General features: G+C 44.6%; 1 protein-coding gene across 3 annotated transcripts in view; it reads left to right on the top strand.

Moving 5' to 3' along the window:
* The window catches only part of Ttll11 (tubulin tyrosine ligase like 11), a 224,062-nt gene that overhangs the window by 67,316 nt on the left and 129,200 nt on the right, over positions 1-27,546 (top strand). For all 3 annotated transcript variants that reach the window (XM_020173109.2, XM_074051079.1, XM_074051080.1), the window contains exons 4-6: positions 12,217-12,792; positions 25,138-25,233; positions 26,010-26,125. In XM_020173109.2, the coding sequence (XP_020028698.2) occupies positions 12,217-12,792; positions 25,138-25,233; positions 26,010-26,125 (788 nt within the window). The remainder of the gene's footprint in view (positions 1-12,216; positions 12,793-25,137; positions 25,234-26,009; positions 26,126-27,546) is intronic.

Below are 27,546 nucleotides of genomic sequence, written 5' to 3' on the forward strand. Positions count from 1 at the left end.
GCATCTCAGGCCCTTGCCCACTGAATGCCAGTTACCCCTCCATTCACTGTGACCATGACAAACATCCCCAGAAATTTCCAAAACCCTCCCTGGGAGGCAGTGCCAGCCTCCCTGGGACCATGGATTGACCTACTATGTTGCAGAAGCATTTTTTATCTGTCTTCCTTAAGAAAGACAACACTGTATGTTGCTTGGAAGCATTTCATTTTTAACATATTCCAGAATTATGTCTAACACTGTGCATTTGCCTGAGTCCTACTTTTCTCTCTGAATCTAAATGAGCCTGGTCTCTCTTCTTGCCTGGGTTGGGAAGCAGCCAGAGTTCACTGTCTTAGGTGGCCAGAGCTCTCATCCAGGAGGATGTCATAGGAAGGTTTGTGACATTTCAGAACACGATGCCATCCTGAAGACAGGTTTGTCATAACCCCTGTTCACCAGATACCATGTAGGATCTTGGAAGTTCTAAGCAGAATAATTCTCAATGGGACCATTAGACAAATGCCCCCATTGTATAGATAGTGAAACAGATCCAAAGAGGAAAAGAAAGTGGCCAGGTCACATAGCAAGTGGAAGTCAAAGATACTTATTAGTGGAGGCTGATAGTGGAGGAAGTTGGTATCAAAGAAACAAATCCTGGAGACTAGAAAGGACCGAAGACTGTCAGTGCCACTCCCCTTCTTGATGAATCCCCTCCACACCTAGCTAAGTTGTCAGACTCCAGTCTGTCCTCGATCATCTTCAGAAATGGGTGATTTAATATGTTTTAGGGCAATTCATCACCCAGGGCTGCTCTAACTTCTAAGATATAGGGCTGCTCTAACTGTCCTCGATCATCTTCAGAAATGGGTGATTTAATATGTTTTAGGGCAATTCATCACCCAGGGCTGCTCTAACTTCTAAGATATTCTCGAGTTGAGACCTTCTCTCTGTCTCTCCTCCTCTTTTCCCCATCCTCCTTGGGTACGGTTTGGCCCTCCAGGTTCCTTAAAACATGCATGTTCCCTGTAGACCATATGAATTCCAAGATTGTATCCATGTCTCTTGAGCTTTCTTGGCTACAGTCTCTGGCCTGTACATGACACAGATTATTGTGATGAACAAGCCTAAAGAGTTCTTCTCTTTATGGAACTTTTATTGTAGCAGAAGGCAGACACTGTACAAGCATGAACATATGCAGTGAGATCACCAAGTCTGTAACCAATTTATTGTAACAAAGACCTTGGGTTCTGGAAATGACCAGATTTGCATTTGACGCTATCCACAACTATGTGTGTGGCCTTGTACTGTTGCCTTCAGTCTCCATAGAACCAGGACTGACTGTCTCATAGGGTCCTTTGAAGGAAACAAAAGACAGACTATTAAATCAGAATGCTGTAAAACACCCATCACCATGGTACTCAATAGATATTAGTTTCTTTTTCTTTCTCCAGTGTGACATACTTGAAGCAACTTTCAGGTACTTAGGGCTTAAAACTCAGGATAAAATCACTCATCTCTGCTACTCTTAGACTTCACCCTTTGGTTAGATAACCATGAGATACTTTAAAAACTATGAGGGCAAAACACAAACAAGGAGCCCACGCATACTTGGATTAAAGTTAAAGCAAAAAACAAATGCTCTCACAGATTATTGTTGTTACAATGTTATGATACATATTGGTATGGTATATATTGACTAAAGTCACTATTGACTGATAACACCATCTCACTGTATCTTATATATTGAAATTACGATCAGTCTGCATTATTAATCTGAATAGATGTGAGGTCCATTAGTGTTCTCTCAGTACATTATAATTTTAAATGTGTTCCCAGGCCACATAAGCCTGAGGTATGCTGAAGCAGGGAAGTTTATTATAATCTCCCATTTGACAGATGAAGATATTGACGCTGGTGTAAAACAAATACCCTGCTATTTCAATATGCACTTCCTCTCTAGCACGTTCATTCAGGGCATTATGTCCTGATACCCTGCAACAGCTGTCCTGTCGAGAGTGTGACACTGTCCTTGTGGGTCATAGGTGAGATCTGCCTTAAGAAAGTGAGCCTTCTATGCCTGTCAGCAAGGGATCTTGGAGAGCCAAGCCCTTGGGAAATCTGATGTGCTCCTAGGGCTTGGGGAGGCATCCTCCTCTACTATCTAAGGGCAAAATTACGATCCTGTCTTGCTGAGGTGAGAGGTTTTTTAGCAACAGTCATCATGCTGTAGGTTCTTCTCTGGTCCCTTCCCTTCTTCTCTCCTTGAGTTATGAGTCAAGTCTTTTACAAACTTGGTCTCTGGTTATGGGGAACTAAGAAGGAGCTGGGGCCCCAGGCTTGGTTCAGAGCCCTCATCTCTTCTCCCCTCTGAGTCCTCAGCCCTTTGTGGTGGTGACAGTGGCTCATGAGATATCCCCAAAGGGAAGGTGAATTTGGGAGAATAGCACCAAGTCTGCTGTCACACAGAAAGACGGCCTCTATTGCCTTTCTTGGATTCCTTACAAATGACCTGAGGTGAAGTAACCAGCCAGAGGTCAGGAAGGTGCTTCTGGGTGAATACTTACTGTGAACCCTTTGGAGAGAGCTCAGCCCCAGGTTCTGTTGTCCAATGACTGCCTGCTACTGTTGAAATAAAAGGGGGCCACAGTGTTTGTTTAGAGAAGTGGTTTCTCCAGCGGTCTTCAGTGGCACAGCGGGAGCTCTGTTGTACCACTCAGCTCTGCTAAGCTTCCAATCAGCAGCTCTCCTTTAAAGGTCCCCAGAGCTTCTGGGTGATCAAAGGCAAAAGTAATTCCTTATAATGTCAATACCTCTGAGCTTTGCCTTGAAATTTATACCTGCCGTGGAAATCCAGAGGCTTGCAGGAGATCCTGTTCTTGCTCTGTTAGTGTAAATGATCAAGACTAATGACAGTCCAGGTCCTTGGCTGCCAGGCCAGGTTCTTAGAGGAGCTGGGTATGCAGCTCACAGTCTTGGCTTGTCAGTTTCCACTCACTGCCTCTTTGCTCAGGATCAGTCTTGCTAGAAGCCCCAGCCCTGCACTGCTGTAACTGTCCACTCATCCTGGGTCCTAGAGCCAAGTGGACCCAACCACAGGCCATGCCACTGTGCTCAGGGCACCAAGGGACCAAAGTCATAACCTTGGTCAAGGAAGTCATTTCACCTTTATTATCCTTGCCCTCCTAACCTTGTGGAGTACAACTGTTTGGAGCCTTCGAACCCTTATTTGTAGGATTATTAAAAACAATCTCTCTCTCTCTCTTTCTCTCTCTCTCTCTCTCTCTCTCTCCCTCACACAAACACACACACACACAACCCATAAGAAGAATAAAACATAAAACCATAACAAAATTAGAAAAAAAGTCAGTATATTTCCCATAGCATGGCTATAAGGATTAAGTAAAATAATGAATGTAGAACACATTACAGGTACTCAGAAATAGTAGTTGTTTTGATATATATTATTAATTGTATTTTAAAGTATGAAGTGCTGAGCATTCTTCTAGAAACTTGAGGAAATGAATTATCCTCAGTTTTCTTGTCTGTAAAGGGGAGGGGTCACAATAGTATTAAAGTGAACCACATGCAATTGTGCAGATATACATATATAGAGGGGGGGGGGAGAGGGAGAGAGAGAGAGAGGGAGAAAGAGAGAGAAAGAGATGTGATCCATAAAAATTTCAGGACTGGAGGCATGGCTCAAGTGGTAGCGTGCCTGCCAAGAAGCTCTGAGTTCATACCCCAGTACAAAAAAAAGAGGCAATTTCCTATGGCTCACCCTTTAGTACCTTTAATACCTGCCACATAGGGCTGCTAATAGAGCAAAGCTAATCTGTGGGAAATGCCAGCCCAGAGCCTGCATTGCAGTCTTTCGGATGATTTGGGAAGCTAATTGTAGAAATGTGGGTGACAGATGTTGAGAAAGTTAGAGGACTGTTAGGTGTATTAAGCAGAAGTGTCAGAATTTGGTAACTGGGTAGGGCTGAGTGGTAAGGGAGATGGCCGAAGCCATGCTGATCTCAGATCTCTGGCATGGGGACATGGGCAGATGATGGTGATGGTCACTGGGGGAGGAAACACAGGAGCAGTACATTTGAGGGGAAAGACATGAGTTTAGTGTTGGCCATGTCACATGTGTAATGATAGGAGTCTGGGTCCAAGAGAGGTGTGACCAGAAGGTGGTCCAGGGAGTAGTTGGTATCACCCACACTTAGCATTAGAAGTCATGCAGTGGGCTCCAAGAAGCGTTTGGGGGTCCCAGTCCTTCGAGGCTCTTCTTAGGCTAGGAAGGGACAAAGTGGCCAGAGGATGTAATTGTGAGGGCAGTAGTCCTCTGCCCTGCAGGAGCTGGCATTTAGTTACCTCAGCCTCCTTTTCTGCGGGGTTATGGAGTATGGGGCAGATGCTGCAACATGCAAGAATAAAATGCCATTCCTTCTCTTGTAGGACTCAGTCTCATGCATGCATTCGTGTTTGCTCACCCTGCTGTGTGGAAATGATCAATACTACCATTTTGGCCACCAGAATATTAAAAGAGGGGAGGGCACCTGACTTGAGTGTTGCAAAATATGGCATTGATATTCCTGTGTTTTTTTAAAGTTTCATGTGCAAATTATGGCAGGAATGCAAGAGATACAGGACTGTGATGTTGGAGGAAAAGCTGGGACCAGTGATGTGAAGTGTTCTTGACTCTAATGGAGCTATATACATTTGAAAGTGAGCTAAAGATTATTTAGCCAGTTCATTAGCAGGAAATCCTCACTATTGGAAAAATGACTTGAGCTAAATGGGAGCTTACTCAGCAGTGGCGTGTTCTGTTCTGGGTGGGTACAGCTCTGAGGCCCCCGGGCTCTCAGCAGGAGACTGAAGGGAAGAAGAAGAGTTAGGTGTGAGGCCAGGGAGAAGAGCCGGGCTTGGGGCTGGACTCTGGAGGGGTGGTCCTCAGGGGTACAGGAAACATGAGTTTGAGGAGGTCTATAGGCAAAGAAGGAGCATAGGGGCTGATGGAGGCTGAGGGGAAGCATGTTTAAAGACACAGAGGCATGACAGAGGGACGGGGGTTAGGCGAGGGCAGGAATGATGCTTTTGGGGTGACTCAGAGCTGCAAGGAAGGAGGACTTTTCAATGCAAGGCATGCCAGGGAGTCACACATGAGCAGTCAGCTACAACTCTTCGGGAACAATTAATGTTGTTTCTTTTAAACTGTTGGAGTAAGCACCAAAACTCATCAGTGATAAAGCCAACAGCGGTCTGTAAAATTTGCCATTTAAGTTTTGTTAACCGGAACCCTTCTAAAAACAGAAGTGGTGAAAACATTTGACCACACAGTGGTGGATAGTGCTCCTTCCACATGACCGTGGCTCTCCCTCTTCTGTCTAGCGGAGTGGTTTATCCGAATACCCTCCCTCCAGCTCAAGGTATCCCACATCTGAGTTTGAAATCTGAGTCTCGTCCTTGTCATGCAGCAGTTCTTATTTTTTCTAAGGTTGGGAGAATGATTGTGTCAAAATTAATTATCTCTAGGATATATTAGACAACATGGTTCCAATGAACTGTAAAGAGCCTGAGGACTGAGGTTATAAGCTATGACCATCTCTGTGGCCATAGCTGCTCAATTACTCCTCATTGGATGAAGGGGGTCCCTCACCCACCACACGCTTTCATTCAATGAGTCCTGCTCCTGTTCCTGTATTCTCTACATCTAGAAATGACACCAGCATCCCATAATTGCTGAAGCCTCAAACTCTGAGACCCTCTGTGACCCTGTCTTTCACTATCACATCCATCCAGTTACTAGGCGTTCCTACTTTTTCTGTCTCATTCCCCTGTTTTTATCCCATTGTCTCTGCCCCAGATCAGCATTTGGGACTTTGATGGTTGTGGTATCTTCCTATATCTAGTCTGTCTTCCCAAATGTGATTTTCATGTGCGCCCTAATGATGTCGGTGTCATGTCCCTCTCTGGTTGAAAATCCATCAGTTGCCTAAAAAGCAAGTGCCTTTTGTGTTCTTTTCTGCCAATTGCAGGCCCCTGGTTCCCTGGCATGCCCTTCTCTCTCTCCACACCTTCCCTGGGTACCTGGCCAGCCATCATTGGGCTTTAATGACTCCAGATCTCTTTCCCAAACTCCAGGCTTATTTTTAGGTAACAATAGGCTCTTTCCAGCTGTGTGCCCTCTGTGTCACTCTGTCTTGTTCATCATCTCCCACCTGCCTCCCCTAAATCTCTCCTCCTCTGCATTCCCTGTGACTCTAACTAACCATCTACCTAGATATTTTGACATTGTCCCATATGCCCCTGTCTCCCTCACCCAGTGTTTTTCTGTCATCATGACAATAACTGATAAATATAAACAATTTAAAGGGGAAAGATTTTGGTTCACGGTTTCAGGTTTTTTTCAATGTTCAGCTGGTTCCATTGCTATACACCTCAGGCAATACTGAACAATATGGCAGGGAGCCTGTGGTAGAACAAAGCATCTCACTTTGTGATGAACAGGAAGCAGAGAGGGTGACAAGAGAGGGCCAGGGACAAGGTATGTCTTTCCAGGGCATGCTTACAGGGACCCACTTCCCCCAACTAAGTCCCCTCTTTCACAGATCCACCACTTCCTACTAGTCTATTCAAACTTTGAATTTATCAATGGATTAATCCATTGATGAGACAGAGCCCTCCTGATCCAGTCACTTCCCTAAGTCCCATGTCTGAACACTGCTGGCATTGAGGAACAAGTCTTTAATACATGAGCCTTTTGGGGGGAGACTTCATATTTAAACCATAATCCAGTTTTGTCTATTTTACTTCCAAAATATTTCCCAAGTCTCCCTCCCTTCCTTTCTCCAACTCAACTGCCAGGTGCAGTTTAAGCATTTCCTCTCTGACCCCTGCCATCTGTTCCCTCCAGTACATGTTCTGTGCAGCAGCAAGGGACCTTTCTACAATGCATGTCTAATTGAGTTGCTTCCTTCTCAAAACCCTTCAGTAAGTCTTCATCATTTCAGGACATTGTCCAAACTCCTCAAAATGATATCCAAGGCTTTTCTCTATCAGGCCCCTCCTTCATACCCAAGCTTGATCTATCTGATTTCATTCCCTCTTCTCACATACATCCCTCATGCATTCTGGACATGGGTTCTGGAATCTCTCAATCTGGGTTAAAATGCTGGCTCCATGACTTAAGGGATGTGTGATCTTTGGCAAGTTATTTAACATCTTTGGGCCTCCATTCCCTGATCTGTAAAATAGGATTGTTGTGAGAAATAAAGCATGTAGAACAGTGCTTGACTCATAAAAGTGCTCAGTAGATACATGAAGATTGCTGCTGATCTCATTAGTGGGACTCCCACGTTTACTCCCCACTGTTGATCACCTTCTTTCTGTCTGCCACTGTTTGCATTTCCCCAGATGTATTCTCCTCTCTTCTACCTTCTGTTACCTGCTCAAGTTCTTCCTCTTGGCCCCACCTTTCCATCTCCCATTCTGCCCCTTGGTAGGCCCTTCTTGCCGTTCTCTTTGGCTTCCATTGTCTTGCTGCACACTGCCTTCAGTCTTAACTGGCCTCAGAAATTGCCTTAAACAGAGACAGAAATTTGCCCAGGGTACCAGGCTCAGCCCCCGGTGACTGGCAGGGGCTAGTCCAGAATGCACTCTGCAATATCTATTTTGTCTACCAGTGGCTTGTTTTTGCTCAAGACCCTGGGCTTGCCTGTGACACCAAGGGACTCAGTTGCTAGGATTGAATGCAAATCTTGTGACAAAGCTCTGCTCTAATTGGCTTTGACTTCTCTGGTATTGCAGACATAGTATTTTTTCAGAAATTGTCCTCTTACCTGCCCCTCACTGCTAATAATGTTTTGTTGCTTGGTATTCCAGTCATTGAATTTCTCCCTGTAGATATTTTAGCTTGCTTCTCCCAGATGCCCCACTGACTGCCTCAAACGCACCATATATCTCCCACCCGAGATGCCTGCTCTTACAGATCATCCCAAGGCGCTGATCATAACAGTATATGTGACCTCTCCTGTGTGACTAATGCCACTTTCATGTTTGTAACACAGCCTTCAACTGTGATGATGTCAAGATAAATCATTGCTCAACACTTGTAAACTGGCCGAAGCCAGGAACTTTAGTGTGACCTCTTTGTCTTAAGGATGGGTACAACAAAGTGCAGAAGGTCAGGTGACTTTCTCAAGGTCACACAGTCAGGAATTACCTAACTGGGACCAAAATCTAGATTTTTCTGTTTTTCACTTTTGGATTTTTTTTTTCAAACTCACCCAAAGCTATTTTTTAATGAAAAATTATAATTTAAAAAATTGGAGTAAACTGTACATATCAATATTTACTTGCTTAACCTTTTTTTTTTTTTTAGATGGGACTGGGGTTTGAACTCTTGCTTGCAAAGCAGGCGCTTTACCACCTAAGCCACACCCCCAGTCCTGCTTACCCATTTTTAAAAGTGAAGTTCATCTTGTGCAGCCGTCACTACCTTCCATCTGGAGAATTTGTTTTCATCTTGCAAAACTGAAACTCGGTCCCCATTAAACCCTCCTCCCCATTGTCCCCAACCTCAGCCCTGGAAAACGCCATTTTACTTTCTGTGTAGGAATCTGGCTCCTCTAGGGACCTCGTACTTGTGGAATCATGCAGGATGTCTTTTCCAGACTGGCTTGTTTCTTTTGCAGCGTGTCCTCAAACATCCAGTTTGTTAGAATTTCCTTCCTTCTTAAGGCTGAGTAATCTTCCATTTTAGTGGTGGTTCTTGAAGACCATCTTAACATCTGCTAGGCAGTGTTGGGATTTTGAACCAGTGACTTTCTCAGACTCTTTCCCTGAATATCCACTAGGGGGCAGTAAAAGATGCTGAATTTTTTCAGTAGGCCTTGTGAGTGCCAAGCAATCCAGCCATGACCTCCTCTGAGTATCTCTTTCTTGGGTCCATGTATACAGTTACAAGATAATGGCTTTCACATCCAACAGCAGCTTTGCACGAAGTAGCGATACCATCAGATGTAGTCTGCGTGCTGCAACATACAGAACTTTATCCCAGATGTTGGTTTCAAATTATATTTTGGTTTAACTCACATTAGTCCAGTGGCCCTCGGACAGAGTATACATCAGGATCATCTGGAGTGCATTTTCCAAAATGCACATGCCCTAGTCTCAGCCAAGATCTGTTAAGACAGAATGTCGGGCTGGGGCCCAGACAGAGAGACTGTATTTTGATTCTGATCCACGACTTCTCATTAAGAGCCAGTGTATTTCTTCTTCTTCTTCTTCTTTTTTTTTTTTTTTTTTTGTTTGGCAGTACTGGGCTTTGAACTCAGGGCCTCATGCTTGCTAGGCAGATGATGTACCACTTGAATCATGCCCACAACCCTTTTTTGCTTTAGTTGTTTTTCAGGTAGGGTCTCATGTTTTTGCCCAGACTGACCTCAAACCTCCATCCTCCTACCTACAGCTTCCCTCATAGCTGGTGTTATAGGAATGAGCCGCCACATCTGGCAGTATATTTGTTCTTAACATTAGCAACTAGCAGGAAGGGTATCCCCAGAGTAAAACCTCAGAGACACTAGGTATGAATTCTGCAAAAATGTTTTCTCCTTGCTAAAGGAGTGGCTGAAGGCTCTGGTGGCTATGGGAGCCTCATTCCAAGCAATAATGAGGCTGTCTAAGAGATCCTACCTGTATTTTAACACACCAGTAACCCAGACAGAAGATTTCAAACGAGCAGTCCTGGCCAGCTTGGGATCCATGGATACAGTTCCAAGACCGCCATGCTCAGGGCATAGACTCTTTAGTGTGAGGCTAGAGCTCAGAAACCAAAGCCATCTGAGCTATGAAGAAAATCTTTCATACAGTAATCAAAAAAATGGGCCTTAATTTTATCTTATCAAAGGTAAAAGTGGCACAACGAGCCTGAGGTGGGACCAAGAGACCTGGTTCTCATCCTAATCATCATGCTAGCCAGTTATGGGCCCCAAGGCAAGTCTGGTCACCTCTCTAAGCCTCAGCTTCCCCTTTGAATTATGAGAGGATGTGTTGATGTTGATCTCTGAGGATTCTTTCAGTTCTAAAAATTCAATGATTCTATTAGTATTAATAATCTTGATTTGTAGTTACTACCCTGGCAAAGAGCAGAAGAAATATTCGGTAATGCAATGAATGACAGACTATTGACCACGTAGTTTAATTTATTTAAGACACAAACACTGGATTCAAAGGAGAAAATACTGCTCCTGATAATATATTGAACTGTTGGTATCTTCAGCCTAGTGAAAGCTTTCCAGAGGGAAAAATTACCCATCAGTGCAAACTTGACATTTTTCACTTCCTGATCCATAACTGCCATTTGTCCAGCACACTCATATTTACTGTAAAGGGCCACGTGTATGAATGCTTTGGATGAATATTAAATAACTACATAAACGTCAAGGTCACAGTTACAAGAACAACAGCTCTGGGGAAGGCCCTGGGAGGCTCACATTGATCTCTTGCAAAGTTCCATTCCTGAATCCTGCTGACAAGGGGAAACAATTGAAGTGGATCATTATTAAGGCTTTAAGTGTTTCTCCATTGTTAAAGATCTTTTACAAGCCTGGAATAACTGATAGAGCCTCAGGAATTGGCAAAAGCTTCACTTAGAAATATAGGCCAGTCAAAGAGAGAAGTAAAGCCCAGAATGCAGATGGCCTGGGTCAGGCTTACCCAGCAAAGGTGCAGGTGGAGAGCAATCCAGTGCTGGGGCATGCCACCAACTCGGCCTGTGGGCACTGCTCTCAGTTATGGCTCAGAATGGAGCTTCCATGCCCGACACTGCAGACAGCACGGCTTCTTCTTTGTTTCCACCTCCACATTTCCTCTTGCTCCTCTCCCATAGTGAAAACCTCCTCTCCTGCCATTTCAGACCTCACAAGCGTCCAGATGTCAGTCCATCTTCTGCTGCTATAACTGAATCCTTGGTCTGGGTAGATTACAAAGAAATGCATTTCTAACAGTTCCAGAGACTGGGAAGTCCAATATCTAGATGCTGGCATCTGGTAGGGCCTTCTTCCTGAATTATAACAAGGTGGGGCACCACATGGCAAGATAGAGCAAATGTGCTAGCTGGGATTTTTCTTTCTCTCCTTATGAAGCCACTAATGATGTCATGGGGTTCCAGCATGATCCTAATGACCTCCTAAAGTCTCTGCCTCCAAATGCCATTAACATATGAATTTGGGGATTAAGTTTCCGACTACTGGGGAACAACTCAAACCACAGCAGTGAAGGAATCAAGCTTCTGGGAATTATGCACAAGTACCAGTCTAGATCTAGACCGGGCAAGTGCCTGGGTAATTAATTATGGCAGTGTCCTGCTGTCCTGGATTTGGGAGGGGAACAAGTACTGTGGATGGCAGAACCTAGTTTCCAAAAGATCTGAACAGACTGAAGGATGGGCCACATCTACCAGATGAACTTTAGTCATGTCAATCACCACACATGCACTTCCTGTATTCTAGCTCTATTTGGTGTTATGATTGGCCTTTGCACATGTCAGTTTATCTCATCTTTACAGTGACCCAATAAGGGCAGGAAGCAATATGAAGAAAGAATCAAGGGCTTTAAAGCCATCAATCTAGATTTCGATCCCAATTCTGCCCCTAGTTAGCTGGCAAGTTACTTCATCTTTTCAAAATAGCAGTAACTAGGCTTTTGGTTGTCTTTTGCATGTCCCGTGTACAACCATTATTTTGTCATTTAATCCTCAGAACAATCTTACATCTTAACAGATGAGGAAGGCACAGATAACTTAAGTAATTTACCCAACGTTGCACAGTAAGTGACAGGGCCAGGGTTTGAACCCAGACAGTCTGACTCCAACACCCACACTCTTAACAGCTGCCTCTTCTCTGTTTCCAACATTGTGAAAAGGGTCAACGATGTGTTCTGGGAGGGTTGGATGAGATAACTTATGTAAAGTGCCTAATACAGAACCTGACACATGGTAAGCACCCACAAATGGGACCATCTTTATTACCAGTTACATGACCTGTTCAAAAACATAATTGCTGGAAAAACCAAGATTTGAACCCATGTCTGTGAATGCCATTGTGGTGCACTCACCATCTCCCTTTGGGGCACGTGACTGAGGACCATTCTTACATCACCACCTTAGTTCCTTGAACAGTGCTGCCATACTGGGGATCCAGAGAGAAAAAGAGCATGATGCTAACCGTTCTGTCCCTCGCTTCCCAGGTTCGCATGGTGAAGGATGGTGACCCCTCCTGGAAGCCCACTTTTATTGTGAAACCTGATGGTGGTTGTCAGGGTGATGGAATCTACCTCGTTAACGACCCCAGTGACATCCGTCTGGCTGGGATCCTCCAGAGCAGGCCAGTGGTGGTCCAGGAGTACATCTGCAAACCTCTCCTTATCGACAAGCTCAAGTTCGATATTCGTTTGTATGTCTTGCTAAAGTCCTTAGACCCCTTAGAGATTTATATCGCCAAAGATGGACTCTCTAGATTTTGTACAGAGCCATATCAGGAACCCAACCCCCAAAACCTGCACCATGTCTTTATGCACTTAACCAACTACTCACTGAATATCCACAGTGGCAATTTCGTCCACTCAGACAGTACCAGCACAGGCAGCAAAAGGACTTTTTCTAGCATTCTTTGTAGACTGTCTTCCAAAGGCGTGGACATCAAGAAGGTCTGGTCTGACATCATCTCCTTGGTGATTAAGACTGTCATTGCCCTGACGCCAGAGCTCAAAGTTTTCTACCAGTCGGACATCCCCACAGGGAGGCCGGGGCCCACCTGCTTCCAGGTAATCACTTCCCGTTCCCATCTGGAGTCCCCAGCCTTGACCAGGCTTAGAGGGGGCTCTCTGGTCTATGGGATAACGGGCAGGGTGGGATGGCCAGAGGAAGGGACAGGGATGGTGACTGGTGTGGGTTTCGGTGTTAAACCTTGGCCTTATCAGCTTTCTATTAGCTATATGTGATTCAGGGCAAGTTACTTCACTTCCATTAACTGTAAAATGAAACTAATAGCGTCTACCTTAAAGCATTCTTATGAGAATTCAAGGAGCCAACATATGCAAATCAAAGTGTCATTCATTCATTCAATAATTTTTATCACCTGCTTAGTAAGAGTCAAGCATTGTTCTAGGTCCTTGTGAGACAATAGGCTAGGTCCCTGATGACCTGTGCATAGAGACCATAGTGGGAGACAAATCCTTTAAAAAAGATTATTATAGGACTTTACAAGTGCTAGAATCAAACGGATGTGCTGGGTGCTGTGAGATTGTGGAACCAGCTAACATTCTCTGGATGGGAGTAGAGTGGAGAGGGGAAGATTCCAGGAGGAAATGACAGTTACTCCAAAATCCTAGGTGTGAGATGAAGCAGGTGAGACTGGTTAGGACCAGTGGCGCCAGAGTGGGGACATGGTTTTGCCCTGGAAGTAAGACAGAAGCCTGGTGTGCTTAAGGCACTGAAAGCAGTTCTGTGAGGTTGGAAGGTGGGATTTGAGGCAGACATGTGGAGGGAAGACAAGGGAGGGCTGAGTCATGGAGAGCTTTAGGGTGGTGGGGGCCACCAGAGCTTTTTTTTTTTTCTATTTTTTTTTTTTTTTTTTGGCAGCACTGGGGTTTGAACTCAAGGCCTCATGCTTGCTAAGTAGGCACTCTTTTTATTTATTTATTTATTTTATTTTTATTTTTTTCTTTTTTCTTTTTTTTGAAGTGTAACTTTATTTTTTTTTCCTTTTTCTTTTATTATTCATATGTGCATACAATGCTTGGGTCATTTCTCCCCCCTGCCCCCACCCCCTCCCTTACCACCCACTCCACCCCCTCCCTCTCCCCCCCCCAATACCCAGCAGAAACTATTTTGCCCTTATTTCTAATTTTGTTGAAGAGAGAGTATAAGCAATAATAGGAAGGAACAAGGGTTTTTGCTCCACCAGAGCATTTTAAGCAGGGAACAGATGTACTCAGATTTACATGTTCCAAAGAATTCAGTACACGCAGGATAGAGAATGGACTAAGCCAAGGCTGGTCTCAGGCAGATCTCTAGTGAGACTGCTGTGTTCATAGGAGTAAGAGAGGATGCTTGCTTTGAATAGGAGGCCTTGGTGGAGATGGACAGAATAGGTAGAATTGAGTGCCATTTAAGGAGGTTGAATGGCTAGACTTGGTGACTGGAGGGGACTAGGGAGAAGGAAATGGTAGCAGTGAAGGCAAGGAGGAATTGAGGCTTGGGCACTTGGACAGATAAAAGCCACTAGAAGAGGACCAGGCTAGTGGAGGAAGGTCAGGAATTGGACATGAAGTGCCTATGCTGTGCTGAAGTGGGGAGGCTGAGTAGATAAGTGGGTATTTGGGCTAGAGGTCAGAGGAGAGAGGTCTGGGCTGGAGAAAGAGATGGGAACTTGTCCACATTCAGTCAGTGACTGAAGACATGAGAAGCTGTGGGGGGAAAAGAGGCTGGAGACACCCCGTGGACACCTCCACTTAATTAAAGGTCAGAGGCAGGGGAGCCGGCAAAGGAGGCCAAGAAAGAGTGCTCGAGGTATATAAGGGGGATCAGGAGAGGCAGTGCCCAGAAGTCAAGGAAGAGATTCTCAGAGAAGACGCAGGTCAGGGCCAGCGGGTGGCATCAAAGGCTGCTGATATCTGTCCATCGTATTCACTAACGAGTGTGCAGAGGACTCCATAAGGACTGACCCAGCAAGATGCCAGTGTGTGGGAGGGAAGAAATGGAGAACGGGGAACGAATATCTTCCAGGTCACTGAGCTGTCAGAGTGGCAGGGCAGGGGACATGGAGGCCAGGCACTCAGAAGGCACACACTTTCCTGCTATCTGACAAATCAGAAGGGGCATTCCTGAGGGACCCTCCCCATCTAATCTTTAAAATTGTTTTGTGGCAGCTGAGCCATGAAGCAGAACAAAATGACCATCCCTGACCACCTCCTGCCCCAAGTCTCCAGTTAGTGTGCTCCTCCCCGTCCTTCCCCACTCCCTGAATTTTATGTTTAGCATTTCCTTGCTTTTCAAAAATACTTTTATTATGCATGAATGTACCCCTAAACAATATACTTGTCTTGTTCGGCTTGTTTTGGGCTATATAAAGACACTGTTATGAAGTATGTCATCATTGCAAAATTATTTCCCACCACATGCAGTGTTTCAAAGGCCCACCCATGTTGCTAGGCCTTTGGTACTGCTTTATTTGCACTTTTGTGTATTCCATTGTAAATTTGCACAGTTTATCAGTTCTTCTGTCAAAGAACATCTGGGTATTTCTAGTCAATGGCAAGAGGATAATGGGCAGCACAGAAGAAGTCAGGAAAGGGGGATGAGGCAATGTCTCCATGGAGAGGGCATCTGTTCACCAGCAGAGCAGGAGGCTGTTCCCAAATGCAGCCCCACACCCAGAGAGGCCACTCAAGCTGCATGTCCGTCACCAGTATCCCCAGGCAGGCTGGCAAAGCCTTTGGAAGAGAATTCAGGCAGTGGTCAGGAACAGGAGGGGAGAGAATTGTCCATCCAGAGATCTGTCCTTGGGAACTTGACCCCAGGCCTTTGGTTCCCAGGCGGTATTATGTCATCTCAGGAGGTAGTTTAAGACACTAGAAAAGGCTAGTGAGCAGGACTTCAAGGTAGGACCAGAGAAAAGAAGTCCTGACCTATGCCACCAAAAAGTGAGGGCAGAGGAGACAGTTGCAACGTGGCCATGTCAGGAGTCATCCCAGGGGACTGTGTGGTTGCATCTGTTCCACAGTGACAGCTATTCTAAGAGAATCATGTGGGCTCCAGCAAGCATGGCCAAGCCACACAAACCTGGCGTGCTCCAAGCGGCAGGGGGTAGGGCCAGCATGGTTGTTTTGCTGCCTGTCCTACTGTGGACAGGCGGCAATGGGTAGTCATTGGGGTGGAACCAGGGCCCAAGCTGAGGGCAACTGGAGGGTAGACAGAGAGGGAGCCACCGGTTTGGACAGAACGTGACCAGCAAATGGAACCACAGTCTTGTGACCATGTCCCACTGCTTGACCATACTAAATGCTTCCAGGCCCAGGATGAGAAGAGGAACATGGAGCTGAGGAAAAGCTCCTTCCGGTTGTGTGACCTTGGGAGGTTTCTTCACCACCTTGCACCTCTGTTCTTCTCTCACCTATACTCACTTTCCTGTCTTTTTAAGGAATGTTGTGAAGTGATGCTTTGACAAGGTATAAAGTTTTAGATGGCTGGAATTTGTTTTACCATGCATTTCAGACACACAGTGATTGAGAAGGAATACTGTCTTGTTATTCTTGGAGTTCCTTCTTGCTTGCTTTGTTTTTATCACTTGTTAGAAGGGTTTCAAGATACCTGAGCTGACTTGGAACACAAAGGTTTAGGGACATGGTTCAGTTTTGCCATCAATTTGCTGTGTAATCTTTCTTAAATCGTTTAACTTCTCTGCACCTCAGTCTCTTCACCCACCTCACAGGGTTGGTGTCCAACTCAAGAAGATAAGGATTATGAAGGGCTTTGCAGGCTGTAGTGCTCTGCACAGATACAATCAATCATTTCTTTGTCATGCAGCCCCTCTCACTTGTATCCTGGGCCTGACCCAGACCACAGCATTCCAGAACATAAAACTCTAGCCAGCAAAATTACATTTATGTGAAACACGTCCTTTCTAGTCATAGCCACAATAACTACTTGGGAAATTGTGATGGCCCAAGCAGTGGCTGGCACTGCTCAGTGGTGGGCAGGTTTCCTGTAATCTGCTGCCTAGGAACATGGCCACCCTGTCATTCCAGCCCATCCCTTGTCATTGCCTGGGCAGCCCCAACCAGCATGTCCTCACATCTGTCTTCTTGAGGCAGTGGTGTGACCCTGGCTTAAACAGCAGAGTCTCTCAGAGTGCAGATGATTCATGTAGCAGAAATACACATGTGGATGGAGGAAAGGTTTCCAGCTCAGCTTTCAAGAACCTTCTTTCCCGCTCCATGGCCTAGATTATATCTTCTTCTTGCCCCGTGTCTAATTCTGTCCTTGGCCCATGACCCATTCCCTTGGATCTCTATTGGAGACATATTTCCTAAATTGGTCCTCCTCTTTCTTCTCTGTTCTCTGACCTCCTCTTCACCCTGCAGTCCAGGCACCCCACAGGGAGGAGCCCAAGAGGCAGCGTAGCAGTCAAGGTCTTGGGTTTTGTCTCAAGACACTCTGGGTTCAAGCTAATCCCAGCTCACCCTTCCAGCAACTCTAGCTGGTTATCTTAGCAAGTTAACCTTTCCTAGCCTCAGTTTCCTTATCTGTAAATAGAGAACATATTTGTAGCTACCTTCTAGAGCTGTTGTATGCCCAAATAAGAGAGAGCTATGTGGAATAACACAGTACCTAACACATAGAAATCACTGAATAAATCACTGTCCTTCCTCTGCATGTATCACCTCCCAACCTGGCCCTAGTCCAGCTTCCCTGTACTCTATCTGAGCCTTCAGTCTACAGAACAGATCTGACATATGTTTCTTGGACATAATTGGTACTTTCCCTTATTCTCTTCTGTCTTGGCCAACCTGGCATGCTCTCTCCTGTTCTCACTGTTCCTGACATTCAGTGTCTTCCATGGTACTCAAGTCCCATCTCTATAACACCTTCCTTGGCCACTGATATTTAAGCTTTTTCCTTCAGTTGGACTCTATCACATTCCCTTGGCTACCCACTGAGATGTGACCTGAGGTAGATATGGAGCATGTGGCTATGGAAAAGGTCAGGTCCTGGCCCCTAAGGGGTACTGGGTTCAGGGGGGTAAGACTGACAGATGAGAATTAGGGGTCCTTGCAAACAGTGCTGTCTGAGGGCACACACAGAATGCTGGGAGCCCACAGGATAGGGAGAATTAACTGCCTAACTAAAGACTCCCAGAGGAGGGGCCCCTCTAGTGGAGGTAGAGGCATGGAGAAGAATTTGCCAAACAGAAGCTGGGGGGCACCATGTTCTCCCAGGTTCCCTCCTATCTAAACAGCTGCTGCTTTTATGCTTCTTCCTCTGCACCTGTCAGTTTTGGAAGTTCCCAGGGATCGATCCTTGGAACCTTGTCTTCTTATCTACCATCACTCCCTCAATGATCTCGTCTACCCCGACAGCTATGTGCTGTTGATGCCTAAATTCATATTTCTAATCCCCATCTCTCCTTGATCTCCAGACTTTATACCCGACTCCCCACTTTAATTTCCTGCTGGGATTGCTAGTGGGCATGGTCAAGCACTTGACTTTCCTCCCAGGTCTACTGTCTGTTGTCTTTCCTGTTTCAGTAAATGAGTGGCAGTCACTCACTCAGACCAAAAACCTAAGTCATCCTTATTTCTTCTGTCCCCCTCCTTCCTACATCCAGTCCATCAGCAATTCTGCAAATACACTGTAAGATATACCCCAAATGTAACACTTCTAACCAGATCCATTGCTACCATTCCAGTCTAGGCAGCCATCACTTTACACTTGAACTTCCAGGATAGCTTCCTAACCCTTGTTACCTATAGCTAATTGTTCTCAGTGTAGTCAGAGATCCTTTAAAAAAATAAGTCAGATCAAGTTACTTCCCTTGCTCAAACCCTCCTGTGACTTTTTCATTGCATTTAAAATCCTGGCTCCTTTTCATGGTCCACAAGATGTGACATGGTCTGTCTGTGTTTCTATCTAACTTTATCCCCTGCCACTCTCCCTCTTGCTTATATCACTCCTTGCTGTCTCAAATATGGCCTTTGTTCTGCCTAGAATGCTTTTCCCAGCTGTTCAGAAAGGACCTATTCTCTCACTTCATTTAGTCTCTGTTCATAATCAGCTCCTGAAATGCTTGGCTCTGGTCTTGATGGAGTAACAAAGACTGTCTTAAGATCCTTCTGCAAATCCCTAGATTACCAGAAATACATATGAATAGGTACAGTAGATCCTTGCTATCCACAGGTATATTGTTCTAAGGAGGAAAAACCATGAATGCTCAAAATACATAGAGTTTAAACACAACTGCCAATAATGCAGGACCAACTCAAATTTTCTCCTCATCAACTAAGCTGTAGAATGTGCACATGGGAATTTATTTTTGACTGTGCTTGGTCAAAAACATATGTTATAAGTCCACAAATCAGGCAGGCTTACCATATATGAAATCAATGTTTAAGGCTTTGGATAGTAGACAGTGACTTAGCACTGTGAACCCTGAGAAAAGAGTGGAAACCCAAGGTGAACCCTATGGTTGCCTCAGCTTGTTGGCAGCTTGGAGGCAATGTTGGAACTTGGGACGAGGAGAAGACATCACACAGAACCTGGTGGCATCAAGGAACTAGAGAGATGGAGATCAGAGTTTGGGAAGGCTAAAGTGGGTAGATTATAGGGTGAGGTTCAGGAAAGCAAGAAGCTAAGCAAGAAACAGCTCCAGAAATCTGCACTGCTTCCCTGGGAGCCTTTGCTTAGTCCCAGGCCTTGAGCATAGGGGTGGGGGTTGGGCTTCATCCACAAAGCTGGGCAAAGAATGACGTGAACCAATAGCTGAAAAACCTCCAGAGCTGGGCAGAGAATGATGTGAACCAATAGCTGAAAAACCTCATAGCTCACACAGGGCAGGGAGATTCAAGCTCTGAAGAGCCAGAGTAGCAAATCCTTGTTGGTGATCGGAAGCCGTCACTGGAGCCACCAAGGAAGGCCTGCCTCAGTGGGTAGGATTGAATCTTCCTTGGTAGACCCATCTTAGGTCACTGAAACAAGTGGGTTCAAAGGTATCAGACTAATCTGCCAATAACTGACTGCAAAACAAAGCCCAGCACTTCCAAAGTCCACAAAATCAAGACACTTAGCATTGTAATATCATGATGGCCAGAAACCAATTAAAAAGTATCACTAAATATTCCACAAAGCAGGGAAAGGTAACCTATACCAATGAGGAAAATTGTTCAAATGAGTCAAAATATTAAAAATGATGAAACTTATAGGGAAAGGATATTAAAATAATTGCAACTATGTATAATACTTTTAAGGAAATGTTAGCTTAATGAAGGGAGAAATGGAAGCTGTTAAAAAAAATCAAGTGGAACTTTTCGAGAAGAACTATAGCTGGACATGGTGGTACATTCCTGTAATCCAGCATTTGGGAAGCTAAGGGAGGAGAATCATGAGTTTAAGGCCAGCCTAGGGCTACATAGTGAGACCCTACTTCAAAAACAAACAAGCAAACAAACAAAACCCCAAAAGAAAATATAATCCCTGAAATGAAAATTTTACTGGATGGGATTATCAGCAAAGCTGACACTGAAGTTTACATCAGCGAACTTGAAGACGTACATGGCCCAGAATCTACAAAATTAGACAGAGAGAAGAAATGACATGGAGAAAAAAGAACTATGCATTTGCAAAGTCTGTCTGCCAGAATGGATTAGCACAATCAGGACTGAATTCCAGCTTGGGTGGGCTGACATCTTTGGCTTCCATGTGGCTGGGCCCTGAGGAAAAGATGTTAGGACTGCCCCTTAGAGGAATTTGCATGAAAATACCAGTTTTTCTGGATGTAATCTCAGTCCAGACCTGTGGAAGCTGGGTGTGGTGATTCATATTGGGAAGGGCAGGGAGAGTTGGAGGCCAGCCTAGGCTACATGGCAACAGAGACCCTGTCTCAAAAACAAACAAAAACAGCTACTCAGGAGGCAGAGATTATGAGGATTCTGCCAGCCTAGGAAGAAAGTCAGTGAGATCCCATCTCAACAAATAAGCCAGGTGTGCCAGGTATGTTGGTGGGCGCCTGTAATCCCAGCTATGACAGGAGACATATGTAGGAGGATTGTAGCCTGAGGCTGGCCCCTGGCAAAAATGTGAGACTCTATCCAATAACTAAAGCAAAAAAGAATTAGGGGTGGGATAAAAAAAAAAGAAAGAAATCCTGTAGAAATGTAATTGACTTGCAAAAGGTGTCCCCTACCCCCCACCCAGAAAAATAGCCTGACTGCAATCACCTACAATGAGTGAGGAAGACCCTTAAGTCTTGGTGGCTGGGGAGAAGGGTGAATGAATAGTCCCAGCAATACCTCTCTACCTTCTCAGCTGCTAATAAATTAAATTTTTAAAAAATATGGTACAAGTTCAGGTGGTCAAATATCTGTGTAATTGGGGTCCCAGGATAGAAAAGAGAAGGAAAGCACAGAAAAATATTTGAAGACAAAATTTTCCAAACTTGATAAAAATTATAAACTCACAATCAAAGAAGTTTAAAAAACCCCAGGTGAGTCACACATGTACACAGACACACACACAAGGATTACAATTAATTTGTGGAAACTCAGTGATAAGAAAATCTTTAACGCAGCCAGAAAGACACATCATTATGTTCCTAGGAAAAAGAATAACCATGATGTTTTCATCAGAAATTATGCACGCCAGAAGACGATGGAATGACAAACTCCCCCTCCTTAGAAAGGCCTTCCCTGGCCATCCTTCCAGATGAAGCCTCCCCTCTCCCCACTGCACACTCCCTCGGTGCTCTTCCTTGATTGAACTGTTCACTCAGTCATGGACATGTTCCCCTTGAAATGCAAGCCCCAAGAGGCCAGGAGCATTGTCTTATGCCCTGCTTCCATCCCCACTCAATAGTGCCTGGTATTTACTAGGTTTTCTAGAAATACTTGGTAAATGAACAACGTCATCCAGGAGGAAAAGCAGAATGACCAGGAGAGCAGCAGAGTGCCTAGAACCACTAGCAATGCAGCACAGCTGAAGCACAAAGTTCACAGGAGAGTGGGGAGGAGGTAAAGCTGGAGGGTGAGACTGAGTCCAGGCCACGGGGGATTTATAAGACATGCCATAGAACTTGAGCTTCATTCCGTGGGTAGAAATTTTACACAGAGGAGTGTTAATGTTCTATTTGTATTCTGGAAAAATTACTCTGGCATCCCCTTGTGCCAGATGGTTCCCTACAAGAACAGGGAAAGGATGAGAGATAGCACAGTGAGAAAGGGCAGATCTAGAAAACTTTCAGTAGGTGGAGTCTACAGGTGTTGGTGACCAGCTACATGTGAGGGGTGAAGGTTTCCACCTGAGTGATTGGGTGGATAAGGAAGGCAGGAAGCAAAGCAGGTATCAGAGAAAAGAGATGGTGGATTGGTTACCTATTGCTGTGTAACAAAAAAGCAGCTTAAAACAACAAACATTCACTATCTCCCAGACCTGTGGATCAAGAAGCGAGGCATTGCTGATTTGCTTCCTGGTTCACAGTCCCTGGCAAGGCTGCAACCCACAGGTTGGCCAGGGCTGCAGCCACCCTAAGGTCTGACTGGGGAAAGATTCCTCTTCAATTTCACTCACAGGGCAGTCCTCAGGTCCCTCCTGGGGGGGCTGGCAGGAGAATTCACTTCCCTGCTGCCTGGGTTTCTCCACTACATGGCAGGTGGCTTCCCTCAGAGTGAGAGAAAGCACCCCAAGATATAACCTAATATTGGAAGTGACTTCTCATCACTTCTGCCCTACTCTCTATGCTGGAAACAGGCCACTACTCATTCATAGCTCCCTGAACTTGTGGAGAAATACAATAACGCTGACCTTCCTTAAACACTAGGTGTCAGGCACTGGTGCAAAACATGTTCCATTGCATGGTCTCTGTTTGATCCTGTCTCTACTACGAGAGTGTATACACCAAGAGGACAGGGACTTTCTAGTTCATGGTGAGATTTCCAGCAGCTAGAATAGTCTGTGGACCAGAGGAAGCATTCGGTAAATATTATTGATGAATTCAGGTTAGTAAGCTCTATTCATATTCCCGTTTTACAGACAAGGAAACAGGCTCAGAGCCACTGAGTAACTTGCCTGGCCCTCAGTTAAAGGCATGCCTAGAATGCATGCGTCCTGTGACTCCAAAGCACACTAGTGCCATTTCTTATTGATGAAGTTGGTAGAAAACTGGAAAGAGAGCTGCATATTACCTTCAAATGGTGAACATAGTCCTAGGCACTACTTCTCACATCCATTATCAGTGACCCCGCAAGGCAACTATGTTGTACTTATTTTTCAGATGAGGTAACTGAGGCTTAGAGAGGCTAAGAACCTTACCTAAAGTCATCTAGCTAGTGTGAGAGACTGAGCTGAGATTGGAGCCTCTGTGTGTCTCACTCCAAAGCACTCCTGTGTAAGACCCAACACATTGAAAAAAGAAACAAACAAAAAAACACATACGCCAAAGTTTGGATTCTGGGAAGTAGGACATTGGTGTGTGCAGGCCTATATGGCAGATGAGGTTTCTACACCTACTTCTCTAGCTCCAGCATTCCTACTGCTTTGCATTCATTCATAGACGTGTGTGTGTGTGTTGGAACTGGGTTTGAACTCAGGTCTTCACACTTGCAAAGCAGGCATTTACAAAGCAGGCACTCTACCGCTTGAGCCACACGCCCAGTCTAGCTTTGGATTCAAAGTCCCCTAGCCATGGAACTGAGAAGCATCCATCAGGCTGAGAAAGTCCAAGTGCAGACTTCTAAGATGTAGCACAAAGTAGGGGCTGATGACTAAGGATGACAAATGTTGGCTCTGTAGCCTGTCCTTCTCCATAGCCTCATCCATATCACATGTCTCAGACCAGGTCTGAAGTTAGACTGGTGATGTCACCAGAGTCTCTTAAAGGCCTCATCCTTCATATTCACTTGTCATATATTATTAAGCAGATCTGTAATACATGTGATATTTTCCACTGAATTCCCTCCCATTCCTTCCTTTTCATGACTAAGGAAAGAAAAATAGTGTGAAGATGACTTTTCCCATTCTTAGTGCCCTTCATTGAAACATAACTTCACCTTGAATCATTCCCCAAAATGGTCATTTGGGCTTTGATTTCATTAATATAGATGAATCTACAATTTAATAATTATCATTTAACTAATGCATATTCTATATAGACAAGTAAATGGGTTCCCTTGTCTTTTCTTCTGGAGGCCACAGAGGAAAGGGAATCTACAACCATATCTTTTTCTTTTTTTCCTTTTATCCTCCACATTATTTCTTGAGACTTTAGGGTTTTATCAATTATATTAGAAACTTTCTATGGTATCAATTCTCCAGAGAATGAGAGAATGAGAGATAATGAGAGTCCTTTGGAGACTCTGAAGTCCTTATAGTCAGAGTCTGAATCTCATTAGGAGCAGTGATCTCAAGGATGCAAAATTATCCAGGTGAAGGGCTGTTTGAGGCAGAGCGAGCAAGAGGCAAGGTAGCTGGCTGGGTGGTAGGGCTTGCCAGGAATTAAAAGAAACCAAAGTGGCTAGAAGGGAAAGACTCACCCAAGGCAGGCAGCACAGGCGTGCAATAAATGGTTCTGGAGTGCAGGTCTAGGGCCAGCTTCACAGGTGTGTGATCTGTGGAGTCACTGCATAGGGCCCCATGCTCCAGAGGGCTTCCAGCCTGCTTCTATGCTCTGATATGGCTACCTTTTTACATCAAACTGGTGGCATACCCAAGTGATCAGTCCTCCTGGGGTGTGAAAGGCAATTCTGTCACTTACTAGGTGGGCAGTGTTGGGGGAAATCCACAGGTCTTTCTGAGACTCCATCATGTCATGAAGAATAAAGGAAATCACAAGCCATCAGTGCATTGTATAGTCATTGGTACCTAGTAGGTGCCTAATAAATATTCCCTTCCCTTAACTAAGAGGGTATATCAGCGTCACCTGGGGGCTCTGGATGGGAGCGTGTGCTAGGTTGGGGCTCCTTGGCATACACCAGGTTAAGAAAACGCAGACTTAGATTTTCAGAGATCTTGCTAAGAAGCAACTTAATAGAGAAGGGCAGAAGAAAAGGCAGAGAGAGAAATTGATGGACTACTACTAATCCTTAACATAATAAAAAACCTGTTAAAGAGGAAAGAGGTCATCATTTTACAGCACTTGGGAAGACACAGATAGTGCTGAAATGCACTATGGGAATGCATCTCATTATCGAGGTTTCTATGAAATTTTCTGCTATTCATTTGGTCTGACAAGTACACCCAGAGGACCAGGGGCTGTGGAGAAGAGAAGCCAGGGTCAAGGCCAAGGTTGGGGACCGAGTTTGAATTTATTTTCCCCTTAATGACCCTAATACCATACTCAAATTCCTGAAAAGATATTGTGGCCAGAGGGAGTAATTCTGAATTATGTTTTTTTTTCTGCTAAGATTCTAGGCTTTGACATTCTTCTGATGAAAAACCTGAAGCCTATGCTACTTGAAGTAAATGCAAATCCCAGCATGAGAATTGAACACGAGCACGAGGTAGGTATCCTGAACCTCTTGGTGATCATACTGCTGTAAAACCAAGCGCTCCTACTTTTGAGGTGCCCACCTGGCTACACAAGTCTCCATGTTCTCCAATTTTCCCAGCAAAGTTCTGTTCGAGTCAAGTAATTTTAGTTCTGTTGAGCTCCAAACAGTCTATTAATATAAGACCTTTCCGACCTATGGTAATTTCCCAGCATGCCGTTCTTCCCATTTTTAAGGTCTGGAAATTTAGAAGCAGCTGAGTCTTTCCATCAGTTTTGACATGAACTAATTAGTTAGCCTCAGGAGATGAACTAATTGAAATTCTATGAATATGATTTAGCCATGTAGACATGCTCGAATCACTAAGATAAATAGTACATTTAACAGCGGTTATATTTTTTTCTGGACCCCCTCCCCAATAATGCACTTAAAGAACTGGAATGAAATATACCCCCAGATTAGTATTAGGTTTCAGGGGGATTATCTGAATTCTTTAATTTTCTTCACCACTTTCCACAATTCTAGCTTTTGTACAGTGAGCATTGATAATTTTGGCAACCCAAAAAGCATAGTGTTATTATTTCTCTTCAGGTAATTTGTTAATTTATAAAAGGAAATCCGACATTTTTAGGGTAGCATAAAGGGATCACTTAAAAATTCTCTTCCGTAGGTTAGCACAGGCAAAATGTAATAGTATGACCACTTGAGCTAGCTGGAGGTGGCACATTGATAGTCACTTGGTACTAGATTACCGTCCTACCTTAACACTGAATCCTTACCTATTCAAGCTTTCTCCAGGGATATTTGAAAATATCCCCAGCCTGGTCGATGAAGAAGTGAAAGTGGCTGTGATCAGAGACACCCTGCGCCTCATGGACCCACTTAAGAAGAAAAGAGAGACTCAGTAAGTATTTTTTTAAGCCATTCATTTCTATCAACTATTTCCTAATGTTGCTTTGGGTTCTAGGCAGGTGAGGTAATTTCTTGGAACCTGTTAACAAGACTTATATATTAAACAATCAAATAAATCACATTTTCATTTTATGAGTAGCTGCCAAGCAACAGTGACTCAAAAATCAGGATAATCTGACAATTGGGGTTGGGTGATGAATTTCTAACTGATTATTACCCAAACCCAGAAAGAATCTTCTGAGTTCCCACTCTGCCTTGGTGATCGGATCTCCACTGATCACAGTGTGTCTCTTTGAAATCCTCAGGCACAAAAAGAGTGAAATAAAATGCCTCCTTTTTCTTTTCTTTATGCTCTTGCAGTGTCAACTTTTAATTTCAAAATTTGCAGAGCCCATGTAATGAATTTTTGTCATTTCTATCATGTTTATGACAATTACAATTCTTCTTCATCTCCGGCCACTCTGGAGGCCCTTACATTGGGACATTGGCAGGTATATGTCCCTGTCTATTCCTCCACCAAATCGCTTCAGAAATGAATGACCTTTTACTTGGATATTTCATTTATTCTATATTTTAACCAAATCCCAGGCTCTTACAAAGTAAGGGTTCAGTAAATATCATTGTGCCTATGTTTTAGTCAGAGAAACCAAAGACAGACATTTCAAATAGCACTTTTCATACCCCTGACAAATCAGAATGACCCAAATGCTCCCAGACATGTAAGCATATTCAGGCTATAGCTTGAGAGTAGGAGGAATGCTGACTTCCCAAAGCAAGTGATGTTCTGCGGGTCTGTACCAAGGCTCCTCACCAACTGGGCTCAAGCCCAAATACTGCTGCAGTCTCCCGACAGGAGTGTTTCTCACCCTTGGCTGTACAGTAAAACCATCTGGGGAGCTTTCAAAAACACCAGCCCAGGGTCCCTGCCTCTGGAGATGTTGATTTTATTTAGCCTGGGCTGGAGGCCCAACCATGGACATTTTTAGGTTCCCTAAGGGTTCTACTGAGCAGCCAAGGTTGAGCCCCACTGCCTGCAGGACTTCTCCTATTTCCATGCAGGCTGGATGGTGCCCGTGCAGCTGAGCTCTTCCTAAGAGCATTTAACCAGCTGAGGCACAGGTTGTCGTTGTGGGCACGATCCCACTGAGGACATTCATGGGTGGTTTGTACGCGCCAATCCTACAGGTATGGTTGCAATCAATGAGTGCTCCAAAGTGGCAGTGAATCAGGGCTGCTGAATCTTCTAAGCAACTCTGTGAGGAGGGAGGCGAATGAAGTGCCCACTGCTAAGTGCTTGCAACTACTTTTCTAGCCATCCCTTAGGAAAAGCGATGGTTATAGTTGCAATTTGGTGAGAATAATTGCAACAAAGCTCACCCTCAAAAATCTGTCCTCTAATGGTGATTGATCTCA

This window comes from Castor canadensis, chromosome 13 (genome assembly GCF_047511655.1).
Source record: "Castor canadensis chromosome 13, mCasCan1.hap1v2, whole genome shotgun sequence".
NCBI classification, from domain to species: Eukaryota; Metazoa; Chordata; class Mammalia; order Rodentia; family Castoridae; genus Castor; species Castor canadensis.